The 26,688-nt window shown below is 34.1% G+C and overlaps 2 protein-coding genes across 4 annotated transcripts in view; both read left to right on the top strand.

The window, feature by feature from the left end:
* Positions 1-861: 861 nt before the first annotated feature.
* On the top strand, positions 862-7,789 carry LOC110859058. The gene is made up of 11 exons (XM_022107921.2): positions 862-960; positions 1,535-1,747; positions 2,561-2,837; positions 3,276-3,425; positions 3,832-4,057; positions 4,428-4,596; positions 5,199-5,443; positions 5,516-5,602; positions 6,042-6,128; positions 6,340-6,555; positions 7,243-7,789. The coding sequence occupies exons 2-11, from the start codon at positions 1,558-1,560 to the stop codon at positions 7,732-7,734; spliced, it is 2,139 nt and encodes a 712-aa protein (XP_021963613.2). The 5' UTR covers positions 862-960; positions 1,535-1,557; the 3' UTR covers positions 7,735-7,789.
* Positions 7,790-17,354: 9,565 nt separating this feature from the next.
* The window catches only part of LOC110859056 (transcription factor collier), a 57,129-nt gene continuing 47,795 nt past the window's right edge, over positions 17,355-26,688 (top strand). For all 3 annotated transcript variants that reach the window (XM_022107918.2, XM_035859233.1, XM_035859234.1), the window contains exons 1-4: positions 17,355-18,508; positions 23,995-24,148; positions 25,152-25,215; positions 25,538-25,593. In XM_022107918.2, coding sequence (XP_021963610.2) covers positions 18,375-18,508; positions 23,995-24,148; positions 25,152-25,215; positions 25,538-25,593 — 408 coding nt within the window. In that variant the 5' untranslated portion in view covers positions 17,355-18,374. The remainder of the gene's footprint in view (positions 18,509-23,994; positions 24,149-25,151; positions 25,216-25,537; positions 25,594-26,688) is intronic.

Below are 26,688 nucleotides of genomic sequence, written 5' to 3'. Positions count from 1 at the left end.
TCATAATTAATAGATTTTTTTATACTCTCACTCTGCCACAATTCATAGTCTTTGAGTAATGTAAATTTCTAAAATGACATCAGTTTTTAGATAAATGCAACTTTTCATACTTTAATATAAAGTTGTAATTTTTGCCACTACAAAAGTATCGATTAAAAAAATTGGTACCTCATTTGTCATTTATTTTACAATAAACTTCCTCAAAAATAAATTAGCAATTTTTTTTAATGAATACTTTTGTAATGCCAAAAAGTAGCTTTACATTACAGTATGACGAGTTGCATTTATCTGAAATCTTATGAAATTGATGTCATTTTAGAAATTTGCATTTAAAGAGATTAATTGAATTGGGGATGGGAGGACCTTAATTTTAAACCAAACATGATTACTAATTTTCACACATCTGAATAACGTTTTTGGCCACATTTTTGATAAAATTTTCAACAAAAGTCATACAAAAATTTTAAATTTGAGATACTCGCTTAATCAAAAATTAATTTTAAAACTCTTCAAACTACTGATAATTTTCAGGATAATTTTCCCAAATTTACTATGATAAGTTTCAATTATCTCAAAATTCTGAAATTGATGATCTATTTTAGAAATTTGAATTTCTAAAGCGATTTTATATAGCACCTCACCTAATAAAAATATACAAATTTAAGCCTAAATAAATCCCTTCAGTTCGTTCAGTCAGAATTATTGACCTTGTCTCACTTTGACCTAGATTGGAATTATCACGATTAATTTACAAGTGTTCTTTTAATATCGCCAATATCTTGATTGATTCCATTGTTCAATTCATTCGTTCGAGATCGTGTCCATAATAACCAAATGTCCAATCAGATCGTGAGCCAGTACCATTTTTGAGACCCGTTTTGTCAACAAATCTGTCTTTTTTAATAAGAAACTTGAATTTATATACTTCAATAAATCATTATTTAGTTTTAATTATCAAGGGTGGGTAAAATACCTTGCAGGATTTTGAGCTCGGTTTTTCCCAGGGTTTAAATTTCCAGGGGATGTCACACCCACAAAAATACGAAAATCTACATGGAAAAGACAACAGTCGTATGAAAAAAATAGGTTTTTTGATGAAATTATCGTTTTATCGATGTCAAAATAAATACAAATTTATAAAAAATTGCATTTATCAAAAAAAGTATTTTGACAAGGAGAAAACCTTAATTTCTTCACAAACCCTGCATTTTCGTACGGCTGTTGTCTTTTCTTCGCAGATTTCCATTTCTTTGTGAGTATAACAGCCCCGGAAATTTTGGAAACTTACAAATTTTTTTGCAAATTAACTGTCTAAGTACTGTAATTTTAATCGTGAAAACAGTGCATTTTGATAGCGATAAAAATCAGTTTTTCCTCAAAACCTGTAGTTTCATGTGACTGCTGTCTTCGTAGATTTTTGTGTTTTGTGGGTGTGATAACCCCGGAAATCCGAATAACAGAGCTCAAAATTCTGTATATTTTGACAAAATATTTAACCATGCCACTTGCGCATTAATTTTCTTAAAATATTAAGGCGAACACAAAGTTTTTCCCAGAATGACCGGTAAATCCACGGATATTCCTGGATTCTCCCTCCAGGAAACGTTTCCACTGCACTATCTCGCGAAAGTGGGGGATTTTGAGGAGCTTAAAAGATACCTGGAGGCACACCCCACCTCCGCCGTGAAACAAATCAGTCGGATCGATTTCAGTGGACGTACGATCCTTCACTACTCGGCCGTTGGAGGTAAAGTGAGACAATTCTGAATTTTCTCAACCAATAATTTTAACGTTGGACTCATCACAAAAATCGACTAAATAAGTGAATTTTTAATCATTTCTCTCCTCTGGGAATTTATTTTAAAATTCTGAACGACAAATTTAACGTCAGTTAGTATTGATTAATGGAATCGTGGTGAGTTTTTCAGCTAGTTTCAACGATTTCCAATTTTTCAGAATTAATAAACCTTCAGAAAAATCGAAACTGGTTCAATCAATTGATTAATGGAATGGCGTTGAGTAGTTAACTACTCACTGACTACAAATTTGTCGCTCAGAATTTTAAAATAAGTTCCCAGACACGAGAAATTATGTAAATCTATTGATTTTGACGATTTTAGTGAGTTTTTTAAGTCAGTTTCGACGAGTTCCAATTTTTCTGAAGGCTTCTTAAACTTGAGATCCCCTCCGCCAAAACGTGTCAAAATCTGACGTATATTTTTTTTAATTAGCAACTCCTTTCTCGACAAATTCTTCGTCCAGAATTTTAAAATAAATTCAAAAAGAGACGAAAAATGACTAAAAATTTACTGATTTCCACGATTTTAGCAATGAACTATCTAGTCCTACGCTAATTTGGCAATATACACATTTCTAGTAAATCTTTCTGCCGTGTAAACTGTGCATTTTAGTAGGTGACAAATTTTGATGACATATTTCAGTAAATTTTGCATGATATGAAAACTAAGACAAATTATAATTTAGTGACTCAATAAATTTTGAAAAAGTAAAAAATCCACATTTTAATATCAGCCAAATTTTAATGCGATCTTTTTTTTAGTAAATTTTGCCGGCTGTGAAAAATGCGTCACTTTCATCCTGAAATTCCTGAACGATCTTGAGGGTGAGAGGAAGGAGACGTTTGTTAACATCGCCGTCCGACGGCAGACCCAACGCGTCCGTCGTCAACAATGGAAGGGGGACGATTGTCAGGAGACGATTCACTTCATCAACGCCAAGGACACCAAGGGCGAAACGGCACTCCACCTCGCAGCCAGAAATGAAAATACAAACATCGTCACGACACTCCTCCTCCATTCCGCGGACGTCATGGCCGTGTAATTTGATAATTATATTTGCAAACTTTTGTTGGCAAAAATCGAACTGCGGAAAATCTGCACAATCAGCAACATGCATGAATACTGTTCAAAAATGTCAGAAATGCCAGAGTTTTTTTAAGAATTTTGCCAATTTTTTTTTTGCAGAACGAACCGTGCAAAATTTATATGGAATCAAAATAAGCTACATTTTTTTTCTATTTTACAAGATTTCTAATCATGAACTTCGTGCAGAGTGAAATTAATTCCTTAAAAAATTTCAGTCTGAATAAAAATACGCCAATTTTAGCAGATTTTTATTTTACACAATCGCATTTTCAGATTGAAACGTACATAATTTAGAAAATTTTCAAGCAAAATATGATCTGCATGTGAAGAAAAATAACCCATTTTTAATAAAGGTAGATTTTCACGCAGTTTGCAATTTTATTTTTGCAGATCACGTGATGGGACGCAAGCCTTAAAACTGATTTATTCCAAGACACCCTCCGCCGTCACGGAACTGCTCAATCGAAGCGTCTCCTTCGATTATGGAATCGATTCGGAAACTTTCACCAAAACGGAACGATCTTATTGCTTAGATTTCACGTAACTAATATTTCCATTTCAGAATTTTACAAAATTAACATAGGACTAATTAATGTAGGGCTCAAATCAGCACATTTTTAATCATTTTTCCCTCCTGGGAATTTATTTGAAAATTCTGGACTACAAATTTGTAGAGCAGGTCGTTCCCAATTTTTAAGCATATCCACTCCATATTTTGACATTTTTTAAGGAGATCTCAAGTTAAAAAAACTTCAGAAAAATTGGGACGCATCGAAACAAAATAAAAAACTCACCACTAATCAAGTTACTGACCATAAATTTGTCGTCCAGAAATTTTAAAATAAATTCCTGGACCCGAGACATGATGATTAAAAACGTGCTGATTTTGGTGATAAGTCATCAAGTCCTACTTTAAAATATTTTTCAATATTTCTCTTCTAATCAGTGCCATAATTGGGAACATGACGGACCGAGATGACGACGAAGGGGATCAGCAGATCAGTGACACCATCCAGTCCGCCTTGTACAGGGAAGCCGCTTGCTTAAACAGTGTTAACGAAAATGAGACCAAAGTTCGCAAAGAAATTTTAACTCATCCCCTCGTCAGGTTTTTCGTCGAGAAAAAATTCACCAAATTATTGACTCTCATTTGGACCTCCATCATCCTTAAGGTAGAAATTAGTGCCAAAAAATTCGCACATTTTATTTTAAAAACAACTGCACAATTAAGCTTCGGATTTGTTGGGAGATGATTTCCAGTTATTGGACGAATTTGTGCAAAAACAATAAGCACATTTTGTTAAAAAACATCTAGACTTTTGGGAGAAAGGTTTAGGTAATCGGGCGAATTTATGCAAAAAAATTCGCACATTTTATGTAATAAACGGAACTCAAACTAAGGATGTTTTGGGAGAAAAGTGCTTACAGAAAAAATAATCCTATACATTTTTGCACATAAATTGTACAGATTTGTGCATAAAAATTACGCAATTTTTTTTGTAAATTACGCGAAATCTCATAAATTTATCTCTTTTTGCACAGCTTTTATGGATCAGTTTGTACGTTTGGCATGCAATTGACGTGTACTACGACTGCTGTGAAAGTGCTTTGACGGATGTTCAACCCTTATTCTCGCAACCACAAGCCGTCTACTGCTCCCAATTCCCATTCACGCTAGAAATTATGACCACAAGTACAAACTGGACACAAAGTATGCAAATTTTTTCAACATTTTTCCTATAAAAATATCATCTCAAATTTTCAAATTCGCATCTCAAATTCGCATATCTACCAGTTTCAAAATTATTGGAAACAAAGTACACTTTTTCATTGTCTCATTTTATAAAATCATATCTCAAATTTCCAAATTTGTATTTCGTATTCTCAAATTCGCTTTTCAAAATTACTGCGGGGAAAGCACCCGTTTTACATTTTTACATTTTTGATATAAATTTTCGCCTAAAATTTTCAAAATTTCTAGGCACGAAGTACTTTTTTCTATAAATTCAACGTTAATATTCGTATTTCAAATTTTCAAATTCGCATCTCAAATTTTTAAATTTGCATATCCACCGCTTTTAAAATTATTGGAAATAACGTACACTTTTTCATTGTCTTTTTTATAAAGTCAAATCTCAAATTTCCCAATTCGCATTTCATAGGCTCAAATTCATAAGCACCCCTTTTTACATTTTTTCTATGTATAAATTTGCGCCTAAAATTTTCAAAATTTATCGTCATGAAGTACTTTTTCTGTAAATTCTCATCTCATCTTTTCCAAATTCGCATATCAAATTTTCAAAATTTTTCTAGCCGACGCCGACCTTGCCCGAACGAGTGTGATGGACTGTGCAAAAAATAGCAATTCCATAATTCGCCTCGTGCCAATTTTACTCTTCACGATTTACGTCATTTTCACGATCGGCTTCAAAACGGTGATTTTATACAAGGCTTATCTCAAGATTCAAAACTGTTTTTTGTGGGTTTTCACTCTCTTCCTCCTCGTCACCCTGTTTCCGACGGAGGCCAGTTTCAAAGTCCAGTTCCAATTCGCAGCGGTATACTATGCAAATATTTAGCATTGCAAATATTCATCAAAGTTAACTAATTATGCAAATTATTATAATTAGTTTACGATTGCGATTGGAGCCTTGGTCATTTTGGAAATTGTGAATAAACACATCTACTGGGCAATCTATCTCAGAGTTTTAATCAAGGTGAGTGTGTGCCGGGGTATTCTCAGATTTACTAAGCAATTGGTAACAAAATTATCACCGTGTGTGTATCACTATTTAAGCATGATACTCTATCGCATTGATGGAACTTCCAAATTCTTCACCCAGAAATTCTAGTTTCTTTAAAACAATAGGGGTATTCATGTTCCCACCGCGAAAAAATAATTAGCGAACTATTTAACTGCTAAAATTGGATTGAAAATGCACAAATTCGCGCATGACTTCACAAACCAAAATTATTTAACCGAACTTTCAAATTTTGCTAACGTATGTACATAGCTAACGATCCCAACTCGTAATGAATACCCTCTATGGTTTTTTGCTTTCATGGTTAATGCAACCAACACGATGACAAATTTGTTACCAATTTATTTTACGCACATTTCTTAAGTTTTGGATAATTTCTCTTATTTTTTTGAAGGTGGTGGAACGCTTTATCGCCATCCTTCCACTCTTTCTCTTCATCATGTTGGCCTTTTCAGTCTCCCTCAGAATGCTCTTCCCCACGGTACGTAAATAAATATTTAAATTCCCCCCAAAAAATTGAATATCCCTAAAATCGCAAAAAAATAAAAACTCCTAATCCCTCAAATAATCTTCCCAAAAATTTTAAAATCATTAAAAAATATAAAATTGCCAATCCTTCAACAAACTTATAGATTTACAATCCCTCAAAAAAACTGCAGATCCGCAGTAATTCGCAATATTCAAATGCATAGATTAACCCAGCCCTGAAAGATTTCCGTGACGCGTTGATGGAAGTTTTTGCAAGTATCGCGAACGGGAAGGTGGAATGGTCGGAAGGGAATAATTACCAAATCGGGGTCGACACCCAGTTCGAGACGTCCGGTTTTATCATGTTCATCGTCTTTTATGTCCTCCTCATCCTACTCCTTTTCCGCATCCTTATCGGTTTCGTCGTCGCGGACACAAAGGTAAATTAATTCACACAGCTCGCATTTTCAAATTTCTTCCAGCAGGGTGGCGAAAATGCAGGATTTTGAGCTCCGTTTTGCGAAAGGTTTATAAATATTTCCAGGGCTGTTACACGTACAAATGAGCGAAAATCTACGTCATGAAGACAACAGTCACACGAAAACGCACGGTTTCTGAAGAAATCGACTCTTGTCCCTGGCAAAAAAATTTGTTTTCACGATTTTATTTAAGAATACAGAAGATTGAAAATAGAGAAAGTCTGCATTTGGAGCATTTTGAGTAAAATTCGACGACTTTCTCTTTATGTACATACGTATTTTCAAGTGGCGAATTACCTTTAATACGAAAATAATTAAAAATAATTCACACCTTCCAAATTTATAAGTGAAAGATATCGAATTTTACTCAAAATGCCCTAAATACAGACTTTCTCCATTTTCAATCTTCTGCATTCTTAAATAAAATCCTGAAAACAATGATTTTGACAGCGATAAAAATTGATTTCTTCAGAAACCATGCACTTTCGAGTGACTGTTGTCTTCTCCACGTACATTCTCGTCTTTTTGTTGTTGTAACACCCTCGGAAATGCAAATCCTTACTTAAACACCTCAAAATATCGTATTTTTTACCCACTCTTCACACTTTTTTGCTAAAAGTTTGCATCATAATTTCTCTCCCACCTCAGAAAATCCAAGAGGAAGAAGAACTCAACGAGATTTCGCAAGATTTAAAATCCATTTTTATCTTTGAGTCCATCGCGACTTCTCTGCCCTACCGATACATGAGCAACCTGAGCTGTTTAAGCTTTCTCCAACGTTTCCGAGAGCGCTTTATGCTCTGTCGAAATCAGAAAATGCAAATTTGGCTGGGTGAATCTGACATCCCGAAACATTTGCGGAAACCTTTGAGATTATTGGCGTCCAAAAATCCGGTCAAATCCAGAAAACATGAAGTCTGGGAAAGCGCAAATAATAACGAAAATAAACCGAAAAAAGGGCGATTCACTGGAAACCCGAAGCGGGTAACGACCAACGAAAACGTCGTCGTCATTCCGCCAGAAGACGATGTCAATAATAATAATGACGCGCAACCTGTGCGAAATCAGGGTCAACCCGTGCGAAATCAGGGGCAACCCGTGCTAAAAATTGGCAATGATGATGTAGACACTAACTGCTAGATTTATAAATAAGCAATAAATGCGATCAAACAAATCGCATCTTCTTTTTTGAAAACTCAATTTCATTCATCCATTATTTGCAGAAAATTTGCAACAATGACATCCACATTTAAACTTTTAGACCTGCAAATTACTAAATTCCAGCAAAAAGAACATTTTTTAGAAATAATTTGACAAATTTTGAAAATTGATTCCCCATCGATTATTATTTGTTAAAAATTAGCGACCAATTGTTAAACTTTGTCAAACTTAAATTCCAGTAAAAAAATTACTCTTTTGACAAATAATTCTGATAACGGAGGTCAGCTTCTGCACCATTTTTGCGAATTTCTAAAATTTCTTAACAATTAACAATGACATTACATCTGCTAAACCGACAAGAAAATTACCAAATTCCACCAAAAATTATTTCCTTTTGTTCAATTAACTTGTCACAAATTTTGGAAACTGAGGTTGCAATTTCATTATCATTTCAGTTTTCGCCAATTCCTCTCCCAAAAATTGGCAATGATCGACGTATTTAAATACAAATTGTTAAACCCACAAATTTAAAAATTCCTACAAAGCAATTCGTACATAAATTCCTTATTTTTTCTTCAAAATAACTCGACGCATCTGCAAACAGACAAAATTTGTGAGACTAATAAATAGTTCCCCATCCAGTTTTCACCCCTTCTTTGTCTCACCTTACCCCTTCTTCCCCCTTCCCAAACACATGTAGTATATATCTACATAAATACCTTATCTTCTTCTATGTATGTATGTATCCCTTCATTTCTCTTCTACCCTGCAACATATTTAAGAAGATAAAAAGAGACAAAAAGCACATCCGAGAAGGGCATCATCATCATCATCATCGTGCAGATCCGAGATTGCATTTCATTCATTTTCCATTCATTTTCCCATCATCCCTCCATCCATATGTACATCCAGATCTTATCGTCCTTGCGATAAGGGCTCGTCGGAAGGAAGCAATTTGACACACAGACGAACAGACGAGAGATTCGATGCGATCTCCCATTCATTTTTTAAGGGATTAGCACTTTCATAATTTTAATGCGACAAACAAACTCTCCTTCCTTCCCCCTCCCTTTAAAAGTTTTGTGTTTTTCTGTCCGGTACACGTGGCGCGTCGCGTGGCGTGGCCTCGTGCACGTTCGAGCGTGTATATTTTTATCGAGTTAGCATTCAACAATTGTGGGCGCGTATTTGTTTATGTTTTTCTCCTCTAACCAAGCATAATTCCATTTATGTATTATTTCACTTAATAGATTTATGTATTTACACGACAATTTGAAAATTTATATTAAAAATAACACGTGGACTTAAATTGTACACACTTTACCTGAAATACATATTGAATCAAGTCATGCAGTTCTTGGTAACTTTGTAAAATCAGTAAACTTACAAACTTTTATATATATTTCAAAGTAAAATTAGCTAACAGATTTTTGCAAACTCACTCAAATCTTTTTATTTTATAAAAGTTTGCAAAATTATTTTACAAAATTTGCCCATTCTACAAAGTTACCAAGGACTCCATGAATTAAAAGCAATATTAAAGCCTCAATATTAAAAGCAAGCCAAAATCTAAATTCAATAAGATATTTTAAATTCAAAATTTTCTAATCAAAATTTTCAAACTCAAATGTTCCCCTTTAACAAAATACTTATTTTTCGATTTTTCCATCCAACCCTGTCGATTAGATTTTACTTCATGATTTCCTAACTACACAAAACAAAAAGTGTTTTACAACTGGAACTTTTGTCATTTTATTTCACTCACTCCAAACTCATCAAATGATTACGAGATTATCCGATCCTTCTCGTGATAGAGCAGAGCAGACATGAAAATGTGACACGAAATGGACATACTTTTCACACAACTTTTCCTAAAGGTGATTGCATTGCATGTCACCCTGAAAACTAATCCACTTGTATTCGTCCACGACTAAAAAAAACAGTTTATGTTACATAAAAGGTGCCCCATTTTCAAAAAGGCTTTAATCTGTCGCATAATCCCCCCCCCCTCTCAAAAAAGAATAAAAATCGGTCCGATTGAGTCATCATCAAGATTGGCTTCCTTTTAAGCAAATAAATAAATACTGTCGTCTCAATTTCGTCTCAATGAATGAGATTATTGGATTTCTCTCGCTGTATCTATATTTATGATGGTGACGGACACACTTTATTTGCACTGGGGACATGTCGCCACGCTCCGCACACTGACATTATATTTATGTTTGTACATTGGTACACTTTTGTACATCAAAATCAGGGCGAAAATTTCGGTACAAATTGAAATTTATATGGATTTTTTGCCGTGCGGAAATGGTGAGTAATTGCAGGTCGAAAAATGAGGGGGATGAAGGAGACACCTTTTCCACCCCAAGAGAATCATTCCGTCTGGTTTGGATCCTTCTAGATGTGTGACAGTTGTGGCGCATAAGTTTTGATTTTTTTGAAGCTCCTCCATCCACTAATCTGGGTTGACTTTGTGGTTGGTGAGCTGTTACGTACACTCTAAGAAACCCGGTAACTAAGTTATTACCAGGCGGAGTATGTATGTGACTCTACCGCATGGTAATTAATTTATTATTGAGTGGTAGAAAATTAGTTACCAACTGGTAATATTTTCAAATTTTGCGACCGGGGTTATTACCGGTTTGGTAACAAAATGTCTACCACTCAATAATAAATAAATTACCATGCGGTAGAGTCACATAGATACTCCGCCTGGCAATAACCTAGTTACCGGATTTCTTAGAGTGTGTGTATTTACTACTTTCTCTAGGAATTCGTTGTGTGTGTACAGCTTTTCAAGGGATTTCTCAGATTACACAAGACCCAAACCAAGGAAAGGGAAGGAGAAGAAATCAGAATTTATTATTTTCAAAATAATATCCAAGTGGGTAATAATCCCCATTTTTGTCACGAGCTACAGGAGAAAGCACTCTCCGATTGTACCACTTTTTTCCCAAAATGTACATATGCATCTACATTTATTCAATTTCTTAAGGTGGAAGGTGGAATAATAATCCCGGAATAGTTTTTTAAAATTCCAAATTTCAACCCCTATTAAATTAACTCCGTTAAATGCAAATTTATAAGAATCTTAAAATGTTTTTAAAAATCCATCAATTTCACGAGTTTTGAGATAAATGCAATTTTTCATACTTGCTCGAAAAAATAATTAAAGTAGAAAAGTACAAATTTACTAAAGTCAAGGTTTGGTGCCAGGGAGAGATTTTTGTAAATTGTTTTAAACTTATGCACAAGTTTTGTAGATAATTTGGTTCCACACTCAAAATTTAAGATTTCGAGTTTTCAAATAAATACAATACTTTTCGTACTTTTATGTAACGTTAATTTTTGGCACTGATTTAAAAAATTTGCTAATTCGCTTTTGAGGAAATTGATTGTGAAAAAGTGCAAACGAATTGGCTATTTTTTTTAATCGATTTTCTTACTACCAAAAATTAACTTTCCATGAAAATCTGCATTTATGCGCAAACTCGTGACATTTATGCCATTTTAGAAATTTGTAATCAAAGGATTAAGTACGGGTTGAAATGTGCAATGACAAATCCAGAGGAGACACCTGAATGACCTGATTAATGTTTTATGAAATATTTTTAATAACATTTTCAAAATGCGGCGTCAAACTTAAACAAAATCTCGAATTCATAATGCTCTCGCTTTTCCCAACGTTCAAAATTCGGACTCAAAATTTCGAAACTCAATCTGTTACATTCTTAAAATTTGAGTCGTGATCCTACATGTAAGTACCCTTAAAGGAAGAAACGTATCCCTTTAAAAACAACGTGATCCTTATTTCTTAACCGAATTATAAACCACTGCTGAGCAAACCCAGCCAACCAACGGAACCACGGGGACTTTGAGACTTTCTCTAAATTTTACAATTCCCAGTCCCCACCGCAATTCGTCATCTTTCTCCACTTACTTTACTTATCTCCTCCTCGCTCGGCAAATTTCTACCGAAATAACAAACAATGCTTCCGGGTCCTTGTTTATTTGCGGTTGTGTCCTCCTCTCTCCTTTTGCGGTGGGCTGCACCCACCAGTGTTTCGGGTGAAAGTAACCACGTGCAAGAAATAAAGGGAGAAAGTGGTTTCTTGCAGGGAAATATTTTTACCTGCCAGAAATGCACGCCGATTGAAACTAGGCCTTTGTACATCGTTCATAATACCATACCTGTTCAAAAATTTAATTTTCACTCAAAAGTCAGTCATCTAAATTTCTGACTATTTTCATTCATATTCAGTCATTTTTGTTCAAACTCATTTCATTTCATTTCATTTCATTTCATTTCATTTCACTTCATCTGACTTCATTTCTTACTTCGCCCCATGTATTAAGCTCAGGGTGAAAAAAGAAAGGAGTGAAAAATTCTTTCATTTACATTCATCCGAAATGACTGAATCCTTCAATCATTTTCATTCAAATGACAGGAACTATCATTCATTATCAAAATCAGTCAAATGAATGAATGTGAACAGGTATGCTTCCCACGGCGCTTATTGCTCGCACTTTCTCCCACTTTCTTGCACCTCCACTTCTTGCTTTTCTCGCATTCCACCCCCAAGAAACGTAACAAACCCACAAGAAACCAAACCCTGAATTTCTTCCACACGGAGAAGGTACAAGTCTCACTTTTCCCATCATCTCTTCCTCTACTTATTTGCATACATACCGAAGTCCATTGTCTGTCTTAAGAAGGAGCCGGAGTCTCACATCCGGCGGCGGTTGGTTTCTCCATAGTCGTGGCTGGTCTGGCTATTTATGCGTGGGTCGATTGTTAACTCTGAGAGATCAACTCCTCAAGGACTTGGCAAGGAGAAAGTCGTCTTCTTCCAGCAAATTTATTGATGAGCTCAGGGATCTCATTCCTCACTTTCTCTCGCAGCCAAATTCTTTTTCTTCCTCTTCTTCGTCCACTAAAGGCAGAAAGAAAATAAATTAGTCATGTCTTCCGAGAGACTGCAGAAGAAGAAAAAAATTACGATTTTCCTCAACCAAGAATTTTTTCGAGAAACACTGAAAACATATGTACATGTTTCCAGAAACGGTTCAATCGACATTTACAAATATTCCAAAGAAAAATACGAAAATATTTCCAAAAAAATGTTCAATCCGTATCTAAATTTTGAAATAGTCCAAATTTCACTATCCCTTTTTTCGATTTTAGTCCCTGAAAATGTCAAGAAACTAAGAAAAACGTATGGATTTCTCCATCAAAAATACCATTAAAAAATCTGCAAAACTGAAAGATTTGTACCCCAGTATCAAAAAATTTTGAAATATGTCTCATTTTATTTTGATTTTAGTACCTGGAAACTTGAAGGAATCGGAAATTAAGAAAAAAATCTGCATTTCTCCTCCAAATAATGTTTACTCTCAAATCTGCAAATATTTTTATCCATATCAAAAATTTTTAAAATTATATTTTACATTTCACTCTCTCTGTATTTAAAGTTTCTGGAAAAACGTAAAGTGAAGTAAATTTAAATTAATTGAGGCACAGAAACCGTTGGACATCTACAAAATGTTTTACACGAAATGTCAATTCTATTTTTTTCCATATCGGAATCAAATCTTGGCAAAATTTTCACTTTCTCAAAAAAATAGCGTACAAAACGTGCCGAACTCGTGGTTGTGGATGTGAACTCGCGGTGCACAAAGCACAAATCTGTGCGTTCGGATTGTATCGAATGGAAAAAGTACCTGAAATTCCCCAGAGTTTGAGGAGTCTGCGTCTCCCGAGGAAGATTCTCGTTTCCGGTGAAAACTCTCCCAAATCTCGAGAGGGATGGCGTTCCCTGCTTCACTCCCATTTCGTGCCAGCTACAGAATCTTCTTCCATGTTGTGTTTTTACAAGAAACCAAATTAGACTATTATTTACCAGGAAAAACTTTGTAGAAATTTTAACAGAAAAATAAAATACCCACATCAAAATTTTGACAAAAAAGTAATCTAATAATATTCATAAATAAATACGTTATACGACATCCAGTAAACTAAACCAATCAGAAATCACAAAGGTACATACGGAGAACCCAAATTGTCACAAGTGAGACCTGGGAAACTAAAATTGTGGATAAATTGTTAAAAAACTGTAAAATACGTCAAAATTGAGACAAAATTCTTCAAAAAAAACTGAGTAAAATACGTCAAAATTGAGACAACATTCTTCAAAAAACTGAGCAAAACACTGCAGAATTGAGACAAAATTGCACAAAGAATAGATTAAAGCACGTCAAATTTGAGACAACATTCTTCAAAAAACTAAGCAAATATGTCAAATTACTTCAAAATTGAGACAAAATTGCATCGAGAAAAACTAACCAAAACATGTCCAAATTGAGACAAAATTCTTTAAAAAAACTGAATACGTCAAAATTGAGACAAAATCATAACCTAAAAATATTCATATCTGCATAAAATCCAGTAAACTCAAACAATCCAAAATTACCACAAAAATTTGGGACAAAAGTCACAATTAACAGTCAACCCTTTCCCGTACACACATCTATAAATTGCTCAGGAACGATCATGCTCTTAATTTATTTATTACTACCGAACCCTCTCACAACAACATTTTAGACCCCATATAATAACGCTCCTTGGTCAAGCCCCGTTACCTGTACGGTACGCAAGACTTTCATTTTTAACAGTTCAATCATTCCTCAAATTTGACCACACAACGCACTTTAAAATTTTTCCAATATTGAAACCATGCACAATTACACAGCGGGAGGACGGCATGCATCTTCCCACATGTGTAAATGATACTTACATGTCAAAATATCTACCTGATAAGTATGCATATGTAAATGTAAATATAGGGAGTTAAAGGATCCTCGATTTAAGGGGCTACTATGTACCCTTCATCCCCCGCTGTCCCTTTAACCTAATGGACAGTGGCAGAGTGTGCGTGTATAACCATTCATGTGGAAAGGATTACAACCCTTAAGTCACGAAAACAATGTCGACACACAATACACATGTCACCAACGAGTATGTAAATATGTATCACTCAAACAAAGTGACACACTTGACTTTAAAGTTACATATGTAGGGTCACGATTTTATGTAGAATAGATTTTTAATCTTACACTCAATACCCCGAGTCAATCTCTTTAAGTACAAATTTCTAAAATGCCATCAATTTCACTAGTTTTCAGATAAATGCAACGTTTTCTACTTCGTTTTCTACCAAAGTTAACTTATGGTAGTACAAACAAAACAATCGATTTGAAAAACAAATTCATTTTTTGAGGACACTTATTTTATTAAAAAAACGTAAAATGAAGTAGCACTTTTTTATTAAAATCAATAGTTTTGAAATATCAAAAATAAGCTTTACATTAAATTGTGGAAATTTACATTGATCTCCAAACTCATGAAATTTGTCATTTTAAAAATTTCAATATTGAATTCGGGTGGAGTCGTCTGAGATTAAAAAGTTATTCAACCTTAAGTACGATTTTAATCCACAGTTTTCAGGAGTACCAAGCAAGCTACGTCAACTTACCTAAGCTTCTGAAAGTTACACTTTTAATAAAATGTTCACAACTACGACGTCAAACATCTACAAAATCTTAAATTCATGATCCTCTAACTTTTATCAATTCTCAAAATGCAGAGTCAAAATTTCATCTGTCACACATTCTCTAAATCTGCCTTTTCTCATATCTAAAACCGTGAGAATTTCACACTCCGTTGGAATTTAGGTTAAATTATTTATGTACAAATCTCAAAAATTCCTTCCTGTCCTAACATTCCAATCTCACAATTATGTACACACGAAGATAAATATGCATACTAATACATATTTCCTCCTGGATGGAGTCCATTTACTTGTCAAACATGAGGTTTTTCGGCAGGTAAACAGTGTCAACTTTTCTATACAATCGTTATTGATTTATTTATTACTCTTCAACCCACAAACCGTCACCACACAAAAGAAGATACTTCTCTCTCTCTCTTAAGGTATGCACTTCTCAGACCCACAATTTTAAAATAGAAACTCCAACCAATTACTAATTTTGGAATGTCAATTTCTCAACAATAATTTGTATAATTTTATGTCCAAATAATGTCTCAATTCGGTTAAAATTTCACCAATAGAGTGAAAAATATTAATTCCAAGGATGATGAAAAGTCAATTATAAGATAGAAACATCTTAAAATTCGAACTAATAATTTTGTAATCCCGTCCAAATTATGTCCCAAGTTTGATAAAATTTTGTAAATATAAACAAAAAATATTTACTCGAAGAATAAGCAGTTGCAAAAATTTAAATATTTTCGAATCCAATTGTCTCTCCGGGTCAATTTATTCTAGTTTATTACACGTTTTTCGTACGAAATTCTGCAAAATTTTCCTCAAATTGTTTTAAAAATCTCCAAGAATCACGAACAAGAGGAATAAGTACAAGTATTCAATTTTACGTAAAACTTGTAAATTTATGCATCCAAGCGATATCACAATTCCCTCAAAATTAGCACAAAATCCACTAACAAAGAATCCTTCTAATCTTCTTTTCACTTCACACTTTTGTCACCCACCTCAGATGATTTTTCGGGTTATATGTACTTTCTTCGTCGCTCTATGTAGTGAGAGAAAGCAGCCGGCCAGGCTTTTTTAGCTGCCAACATCCCTTCTTCTTCCTTTTGGGGTGTACAAAAACAACGTTCATATCTACACGGGATTAATAAGAGGCAAGTGTAACATGGGAAAAAAGGAGACGTTTCCACGTTGTGAGATTCCTGTAGGCGTGCTTTTTCAGCAGCTCCCTACATATACCGGGCATTAGATGGATGAAAGAGTCATACAAACTGCTTCCCTCAAGAGAGGTTGGTCCATCCGGCACGTTTCCGGTATAATCTTCCTCATGAAATTCATCTACACAAACTTTACAAAATTCCCAGCAAAATTCTGCACAAATTTTACAAAATTCCCAACAATTTCATACGAACTCAACACAAATTTCCCGAAATCCCATACAAACTTACCACAAAATTTACAAAATTCACTATAAAATCCTACACAAATTGTGCACAATTCACCATAAAATTTCATCCAGATTTTATAAAATTTCCCACAAAATTCCATACAAATTTCAAAAATGTCACACAAAATCCCAAACAAATTTCATGCAAATTTTATAAAAATGCTGCACAAATCACAAATTGTATAAAATTCACCATTAAATTTCATACAAATTCCGACAATAATATTCATCGCAAAATTCTACACAAAATTTCACCCAAATTTTTGCAGAATTCATCACATAATTTCACCCAAATTCTACAAAATTACCCACAAACTTCCCCCCAAAATTCCATACAATCTCTCTCCCCTTTACCACGTCCCATTTCATGCCCCCCTCTCTCACTCTCCCAAGTAAAGGGAATACCATCCTCCTAGTTCCGTTCCCTGGTCTCCGATCATGTCTAATGTTTAGCGGGGGAAACCCGGGTTTCCTTTGCTCCTTTACCACGGGTGAGATAGGGGAAGGGGCGTCCGTTTCTGGGAGGCAGTCCTCTCTGTTTCTCTCTGGGTAGGAAACCCCAAGCGAGATTTTGCCACTGTTTTTCCCAGTCACCAGAGAGGTTTGAAAGCCTACAGGGACCCTCACGAGAGACTCTCTATGAAAATTTCACACAAAAGGGCAAATTGAGCCTTCAAGTCTCATCGCAGTGTCCCAAGACGCTCCAATTACCCACACTGCCCTCCTCATCTCATCTCCTCATCTCCTCATCTCAACTTAACGCCATCCTACCAAAATTTGAATCTACTTCCCCAAAAATTACCGTGTTAATACTTTAAACTCTTTAAATAAACATTGGTCCCTCAAGTACCAAAAAATTCACTTACAAACGACCCCAAACTTTCAACTTGAATTATGCCAACAGCCCAAACCTAACACATTTCTTAAGTGTCTAACTTCCATAGTTTTTCATCCCCAGAAATTTCAGTGATTATCAAAATTTCTCAAAATTTCCCACAAATAATCAAAGAACAGGGAAAAAATCAGTTAAAGACGACCCTTCCACCAATCCAAAAACTTTCAAGTTAAATTCAGTGTAAAACTCGTAAGTGTTGTTAAGACTTCTACAGTTTTGGATGCTCAGAAATTTCAAAAATTTCTCAAAATTTCCCAAAGTGCGACGGAAACAGTGTGAAACTCTGAAAATCCCAAGTCTCCCGGATTTGCACGTGGAGTAGAATCTCGTCTCATTCTCTCCTCGGAGAGCTGCTGAACTTACCCGTTTTTAGCATCTGTACCACGGACTTTCCGTAGGTAAAAGTTTGCCGGTTGCCCACTTTGATTTACTATCCATCACAACCACACAACCTGTGGAATCTCAATCTCGTCGAGCACCCATAAAACTTTGGATTGATTGACTGATTAGTCGACACGGTCATAACAATAACTAACTAACTTACCCCCTAAAAAACTCACCTATTTCTCTTCAGTGTATACACACATTGATTGAACTGGGGGCACAATGAGACTATCATGAACTGTTAAACGTTTTTTTGTTAAAGATAAAACTGGAAATTTTGTGAATAATTAATTAAGTATTAAAATAAATCGTGGTGGTCAAAATGATGATGTTCGGGCTGCACCACCAAGACCTCGGGGGTCACCAGCCACGAGGTCCCAGTCTTAAGGAGGAACCCTTATCGTCCCAATTGGCACCCAGACCTTGGATGCAACCCTCCATCGTCGACCAGACCAAGTAAGTCACGCAAATTCGAAATTTTTTGCAAAATTGGATTTATCGTTAAGTGTCTAGATTATATAAAGTTTTGCATTCATTTGGTCAACTAAATGTCACTCTTTAAACAGATTTTGCACAAAAAATTCAGTAATTTTGCATAAGAGTAAGAGTCTCACTTTCCCATTTTTGCCATCATAACATTCATCATTTAGATGAATCCATCTGGCATGTATTTTGTGGGCTGAATGGCACTATGTTTTAACAGTTTTCGCACACAAATTCAGTAATTTTTGCACAACTAGAAAAGCCACAGTTTCACGTCGATTCACAATTTCTCTAAGAAATTTAGTCCAGATTACGAACAAAGATGACAAGTTTCACTCGCTTTTTTGAGGGCTAAAGTAAAAAAACCAATGGTAAATGGCACTGTTTTTGACAGATTTTGACAAAAAAATGCACTAATTTTTGCACAAGAAGACTTTCACGCCAATTAAGAATTTTTTGAAAAAATTACCATTACCTTTGTCATTAAGTAGATAAAGGATGGGCTTTGAATGCAGTAAATAGAACGGTATTACGTAATAAATTATACGAGAAATGCAATAATTTTTGCATCAGTGTAACTAGATATCCGGCATGCATTGGCCGGGCTAAATGACACTGTCTTAATTCATTTTTCGCAAGAAATGTACTAATTTTTGCATTTTGGTTCCAAGCCACAATTCAACGTCGATTCCAATTTTTTGTAAAAAAAATTTGCCCCACACTCGTTATTAAATAGATGAATTGTGTATCCATAATGTTTTGCATCAATTTTGAGGGTTAAACTGCACTATTTTAATACATTTTGCACTAAAAATGCACTAATTTTTGCATAAGAATAAATAAATCCGTACGTTCACGTCAATTCAGATTTTTTAAAAAGTTTCCTATCATATTCGTCATTAAGTAGATGTATCATTTTGCTTAGGACTGGCACATTTTTTAGATAAAATTGTGATTTAAAAATGCACTAATTTTTGCATAAGAGTATAATCGCATTGTCACGCCAATTCATAATTTTCATAAAAATTTACCATCACATTCGTCATTAAGTAGATTCATGATTCGTTTTTTTTGGGGGGCTAAATGATACTATTTTAATACATTTTGTAAAAAAAATGCTGTAACTTTGCGTAAAAGTTACAAGTCTCGCTTTCACGTCAATTATCAATTTTTTAAATTTGCAATTACAAAATCATTAAATCATTCATTTCATTTGATTGGGTTTGCCAAGTTTTAGTAAATTTTGAACTAAAAATGTCCTAATTTTTGCAGAAGAGTAAATAATTCACACTTTCACGTCAATTAAAAATTTTTCAAAATTTTACCCACATTGCTCATTAAGCAAATTCGTCGTGTTGTCGCATCGTTGCACATTTTAAATATATTTTGCATTAAAAATGTACCAATTTTTGCATAATAATGTACTTCGCATTTATTCACGTCAATTCATAATTTTCATAAAAGTTGCCATTACATTCGTCGTTGAGCAGATTTTTTAAACAATTTTATGGGACTGTATTTTTTAAATAGATTTTGCCCAAAAAACGCTCTAATTTTTCCATAACAGTAAATAATTTTAGGCAAGTTCGTATTTTCATAAAAATTTGCCATCACATTAATTTTGGGGTTAAATGGTACATTTTTAAATGGATTTTAAGACAAAAACACAATAATTTTTGCATGTAGGACTTTCACGTCAATTTCGAAATTTTATAATAATTTACAATATATAACACTCATTAAGCAGATGCGTCATGGATAACACATTTTCAGGGCTAATCATACCTGTTCAATAATTTAGATTTCATTCAAAGTTCAGTTATCCCTACACTCTAAATAAATTTGATTAAAATTTACTCAATTTTGAGTAAAATTGCCACCAAAGCAACTATTGAGTGAAATTTACCATGAGAAAGGTAAAATTTACTCAAGGTTGAAAGATTTTTGCTCAACCTTGAGTAAATTTTACCTTTCTCAGGGTAAATTGTACTCAATAGTTGCTTTGGTGGCAATTTTACTCAACTTTATTTACAGTGTATTTCTGATTGAAGATTTTCATTCACCTTCAATCATTTTCTTTCAAATTCATTTCATTTCACTTCATCTGACTTCATTTCTTACTTCGTCCCATGTATTAAGCACAGGGTGAAAAATGAAATGAGTGAGAAATCTTTCATTCACAGTCAGTCATCTGAAATGACGAAATCTTTCAATCATATTCACTCAAATCATAGGAAATTCATTTTCATTCACTACCACTCACCATCATAATCACTCAAATGAATGAAAGTGAACAGGTATGGGGCTAATTGGCACATTTTCAAATAAATTTCCCTCAGAAAATGTTCCAATTTCTTCAAAATATTTTGAAATCTCACCTTGCCCCAATTGATTTCATCTACATATCAAGTCCTCCTTAATTAATTCTTCTCTTCCTGCATAATTCTTATTCTTATCACAATTACCCCATCGCCTTTAACTAAGAAATTAATTCAGTTAAAATTTATCACAAACCACATCTGCATTCTCGTCCGCTTAATTGCTTTCCTTTTCCAGGAGTCGTCGTCGTAAATACTTTGCGTAAATACCTGCTCCACAATTGAATCGGAGTCATTTAGAGGATTTTCGGATCAATTAAGACAACACTTTCGCCACAAAGATTTGTTTCTTTCCGTTCCCAATTATGTAAAAGTGAGATTGCGCATAGTGATTAATAATAATTAATGGCAACCGTTAAGATGGCCACGTGGCCCTGAAAACTACCAGTAATTAGTTTCCTTAAGATACACTATTCTAAATTGATGCGTATTTCATCCCCAACAAATAATTTGCGCAAATTTGGAAACTTTTGCATGAAAATATACCTGAAATCAAAGGGGTGAGGAAGATACAAGATAATGAAGCAACTTACACAGTCCTTTGTAACACCGTAAAATCCCTAAACTTTGAATCGCTTACAAAGTTTTATAAATATTTCCGAGGAAAATTAGCTTCCAAATTTTGTGTAAACTTATAACTTCAGATCCAGGCCGGGTCTCTTTAAGTATTTTATACAAGTTTGTAAAATTATTTTACAAAACCTGCTGATTTTACAAAGTTACAAATGACTGCGTGAATTGTCTCAGTATCTTTGTCATGTATTGCCTGATCGGATAAGTACATATCTTGTATCTTCCATGTAAACGAATGGTACACATCTTGTCCATGTATCTTATCTGCGTGATGTGACAAAAAAAACATTTTAAGATACTTTTTTTACTTCTTTTCTGAAAACTGTGAAAAATCCTTGTTTTAAAATCTTTTAAATAATCCTAACCAAATTTTAGCACCATATTTAACAGATAAGTTCCTCTTCAAAAACTATCTAAAATTCCAACCATCACAAAATCCCGTTTAAAACTGTGTCCATCCATCCATTTTCATCATTTCCACTCTCTAATCAAATACCCCAAAACCTTTTCTCTCATCCCCACCGACCTCCGTCCAATAAAGCCAAACTTTAGTTTTCATCCCATTCCGTTGCTGCGTCCTCTTTAATGACGTCAATTTGTATGGAAAAAGGAAAAAGTCTGGTAATTTAGTGCTCTCAATCGACTCATTTCACCCCAAGAAACCTTTTTCATAATGGGAATCAAGGGAATAATTGGCCAAGACAGTTGCAACGTTTCAACACACAAATGGCACCGCATCATCACCACCACCACCAAACTAACTAACCAAACACGATCACAGAAGAGAATAGGACATTACTTACTTACGGATAGATACATACCTTATATAAAAAAAAAAGACAATGAATCTTCCTCCCAGAAACTAAATAAAGCCAGAAGAACAATGTGTAACTTACTGGACTGCACACAAAGAAATTACGCGAGAAAGCAGAAAAAAATCCGTTTTAAGCATGTATCCTCTCGGAGAAAGTGGGCATCACACGCGTATCGTGTCATTTACTTACGATTTACAAAATTCCGTCGCAAATTTCCCAATTAAAAATATCCGATTTTTTTTAAAGGATACTTTAGGAAATTTTAATTTGTAAGGAAATCAAGCCATATTTTTTTATTCATGGGGAAATTTTAAAAAAAGTTGAAAGTAGTGAAACCGCAATATCTGGTGAAAACAGGAACAAAATGTCTCAAGTTTCTCTCTCAATTCTTAATTTTCATAATTTTTTAAAACAAATCAAGCAATGTTTTTTTAAATTAAAATCAAAAATCCAAATTATTGAAAGTACAACAAAAATTTTTGCAAATTCCTCAATCGAAAATCTCTTAATATTTATCTCCTCAATTTTTCAGTGAAAATGCCACAACAAATTTTTAGTAACTGGTGAAAGCAAAAATCCAATCACAACATTTTAGAAAATTTGTCAAAGCAAAAATCGAACCACAAAATTTTTTAGAAATTAGTTAAAAGTCAAGTTAGCTACACAATTTTAAGAAATGAGTGAAATCAAAAATCTAACTTAAATTTCTGGAAATTAATGAAAGAAGAAATCCGATAGGAAATCAGTGAAATCAGAAATCTAACCGCAAAATTTTCCAAAATTCAGTGAAAGCAACACATTTGGTGAAAGCATCCAAACGTCGTATTTAGTCTTTGTCGTCTTTTCGAACAAACTACACTTTTTTTATTTTTATTCCTTTCTTGTCCTGGTCTTAAGCCGACTAACTGCTTGGTGGGCATGGAGGAAGTGGTGAGGAAAATCCACTGACTACGGGCAATAATGCAATAATGGGTTGACCATTTAGACCCAGTCGCTCCTTTTAATCGCCATTCCTTTCCTTTTGCTGCCTTTGCTGCTTTTACTCCCGATTTACGTCCCTTCCATTGCCAAGCTTTCTTGCTGCCATAAGGTGGAAAAATTAGACAATGATTAACGCCACTTACAAATTGGGACAAAAAACCTGTGCAAATTATTATCTTTTTCTCTGTTACGGAATCAACAAAATTCATAATCTAATAGCATTGTTGCAAAATTTGTTGCGATTTTTGCGAGCAACTCGGTACTAAAGAAAGTTTATTTCTTTACGAAATCCAGAAAATTCATAATCTGCAAATAATTTTGTTTTACTTTTTGCGATTTTGCGAAGTTGATACAAAAAATGTATACAAATTATTTTTTTATGGAATCAAGAGCATGTAAATAATATGCAAACATTTTTGTAAAGTTTATTGAAATTTTTGCAAGTAAATTGGTCCAAAAAAACATGTACAAATTATATTTTCTTCCGAAATCTAGAAAATTAATAAACTGCCAACATTTTTGCAAAATTAAATATAATTTTTGCGAGTAAATCGGTACAATACAACGTGTATGAACTTTGGTTCTAAATTAACAATCTGTAAATCGGTACAAAGAACGTGCACAAATTATTTTCTCCACTACGAGAACTAGGGATAAGAGACAATTGTAAGATCTTTGCAAACTTTAATTCGGAATTTCATAAAATTTTCAGTTTGGGCGTGGGACGAGCTCACTTTGAGAAGCAGCCACCCTCGAATCTTCGCAAATCGAATTTCTTCCACTTTGTAATCGCCCTTTACGACCGGGCAGGACAACCCATCGAAATCGAACGCACAGTTTTCATCGGATTCATCGAAAAAGACCAAGTAAGTTCCCTAATTATTCCCATTTTCTGAGAAATATAATTTCGGAAACATATTACTCAAATTTGCGTTTTCATTCGTCGAAAAACACAAACTTCCTAATTCTCATTTTCTGAAAATTTCACACCTCAGAAACTTATTCTTTACTTGAATGTTTAGTTCTATTGTGCAAAATTTGTATTTATTTAAAAATACCAAGCTCTTAATTTTGAAAATAAGATTTTAAGCCTCAGAAACTTATCAGTCTTTTTTATTCCCATTTTTATTTCCAATCGTCCCAAAATACCAAATTCTTAATTCTCATTTTCTGAAAATTTCAGAACTACCAGTTCTCAGCTTGGAAAATTATTACTCACATTTTTACTTTGATTCTTCGTTGAAAACAATGTTCCTAATTTTCATTTTCTCAAAATTTCACAACTCGGAGACTTACTCTCTTACTTTTTTCTACAACCGCTTAATTTTATTGTACTTTTTATTCCTTCCCCGGTGCTAATAATGATGGTTTCTTCCCTCCTGGAAATATCCCGCTGGGATGACTTCGATTCAAATTAAGGCAATTTCCATCGCCCAATTAAACTCTGATCTGATTACTTTCGTATTACTCACATCCAACCCAGCTTCCCATCAGGCCCAAAAAAAGTCCTTTATTCCACAAAGTCAAGTCCCCAGCTATGAATGACAGGACAATTTTTATATCATCTGTACGACATCGATGAATTACCAGACAAATTAATTTGGCTAATTTTTCCCTACATTTTTCCAAATTTTCTCCTTCTTTTTGAGGCTTATTACGTAATCGCATCATGACGAAATTAATTTTTTTTTCAACTGTGCATCGACGAATTACGAGACAAATTAATTTGGCTAATTTTTTTCTACAGTTTTTAAATTTTCTCAAGCTCCAAATTGAATTTTGGGGCTTATTACGGAACGTAATCGCATCATGACGAAATTAATCAAGTTGCGATCACATGAGCAATTTCACTCATTTTTTTATTTACAGGAGCCGGATGGAGCCAAGACGAATAATGGTATTCAGTATAGGCTACAACTACTTTACGCTAATGGTGAGTAAAAAATTCAGAAATTTACAGAAATTTTTACAAAATTGTGTTCTATTTTAACGTTCCAAATTTTACACAATTGTGAATTCAGAATTCAGATTTTTCCAGTAAATTCTACATTTGACACATTTTTAAACAAATTTGACACAATTTCATTCTGTTAAATTTTAAGCAATTCTACAAAATTTCACACAATCGTAACAAGTTTGACAAAATTTCATCAATTTTTACACAATTTACATTGCATCAAACTTTCGCAAACCTTATCAAATTTTTCCCATCTTTATCAAATTTTACTCAATTTGTCCCATTTGCATTATTTCAGGTATCCGACAAGAACAAGATATTTACGTCAGACTAATCGACTCCGTAACAAAACAGGTACGTACTTTTCCCTTCCTTTAACAGCTAAATATCTCCTTTTCCGAGCATTTGTCTCTCTCTTCGCTTTCTCTTTGTTCATCCGTCTTATTGTTGGTGGAGCGGGGGCTAATTGTATTTGTGTTGGGGTGTAGAGTCGAGCAAAACCTTAATCTCATTACACCACGACTACCCACTTCCTCCTATCTCATTCTTCTTCTTTCCCACCACCACTCCGTTTTCCCCGTGTGCTTTCTCCACACAATTCCCACACTCCCATAAAAAAGAGCTGTACCATGAACACGGCATGAAAATGAGGCCTTGGTTACCTTGTAAAATCCGTAAACTTCTAAATTTCTAAACTTTTACAACATTTTAAAAACATTTCGAACGAAAATCGGGTTTGCAAAAGTTGACATATCCATATTCTGATTATTACTTACCGGACAAAACATATATTACCTTTCATCACATTTAAGTACCATAATAATAATTTCTCATTTTTGGCGTACAAATCTGTCAAATTTTATTCTCTTGTCATGAAAATTCGTAATCCTCAAATTCTTACCAAATTTTAATTTTACTCGAAATTTCCTATTTTTAGCGTACAAATCTACCAGTTTTTGCTTTATTGTCATGAAAATTTCAAATTTATTATTTCACTCGGGATAAAATTGTCCCCAAATTCTTACCAAACTTTAATCAATTCTCAAATCAAGCCAAACATAAATACATATCCGTACTCTACTCTTTGTACAATTCTACCCACCAAAGACCAATACTTTTCTTTCCCCCCACATTTTAACATCCATTTCCAATCCTCTCATTGGATTTCCTTCTCCACCCCGTAAATATATTTAATTTCATTAAGTAAGTAAACGTCACCCATCAAGAGGTACTTCGTTATGGCTAAACTGATCAGTTCAATTCTCTTCTCCTCTTTTCTCCTCCAACTAAATATTTCATACGTACAATCTCTTCCTCTCCCTTGGAAAAAGAAGAGGGAAGAGGCGATAGAAAAGCGAGCTATGGCAAAGCGAGATCCAAATCGACTTAACTAAGCCGCATTATTATTACAGATGCAACTTACTCTTTTCCATCTCTCCTCTCTCTCGT

The sequence above is a fragment of the Folsomia candida genome, unplaced genomic scaffold (genome assembly GCF_002217175.1).
Source record: "Folsomia candida strain VU population unplaced genomic scaffold, ASM221717v1 Fcan01_Sc024, whole genome shotgun sequence".
NCBI lineage: Eukaryota > Metazoa > Arthropoda > Collembola > Entomobryomorpha > Isotomidae > Folsomia > Folsomia candida.
Note: the sequence above shows the minus strand (reverse complement) of the source record. Positions and strands in the feature narration are given on the sequence as shown.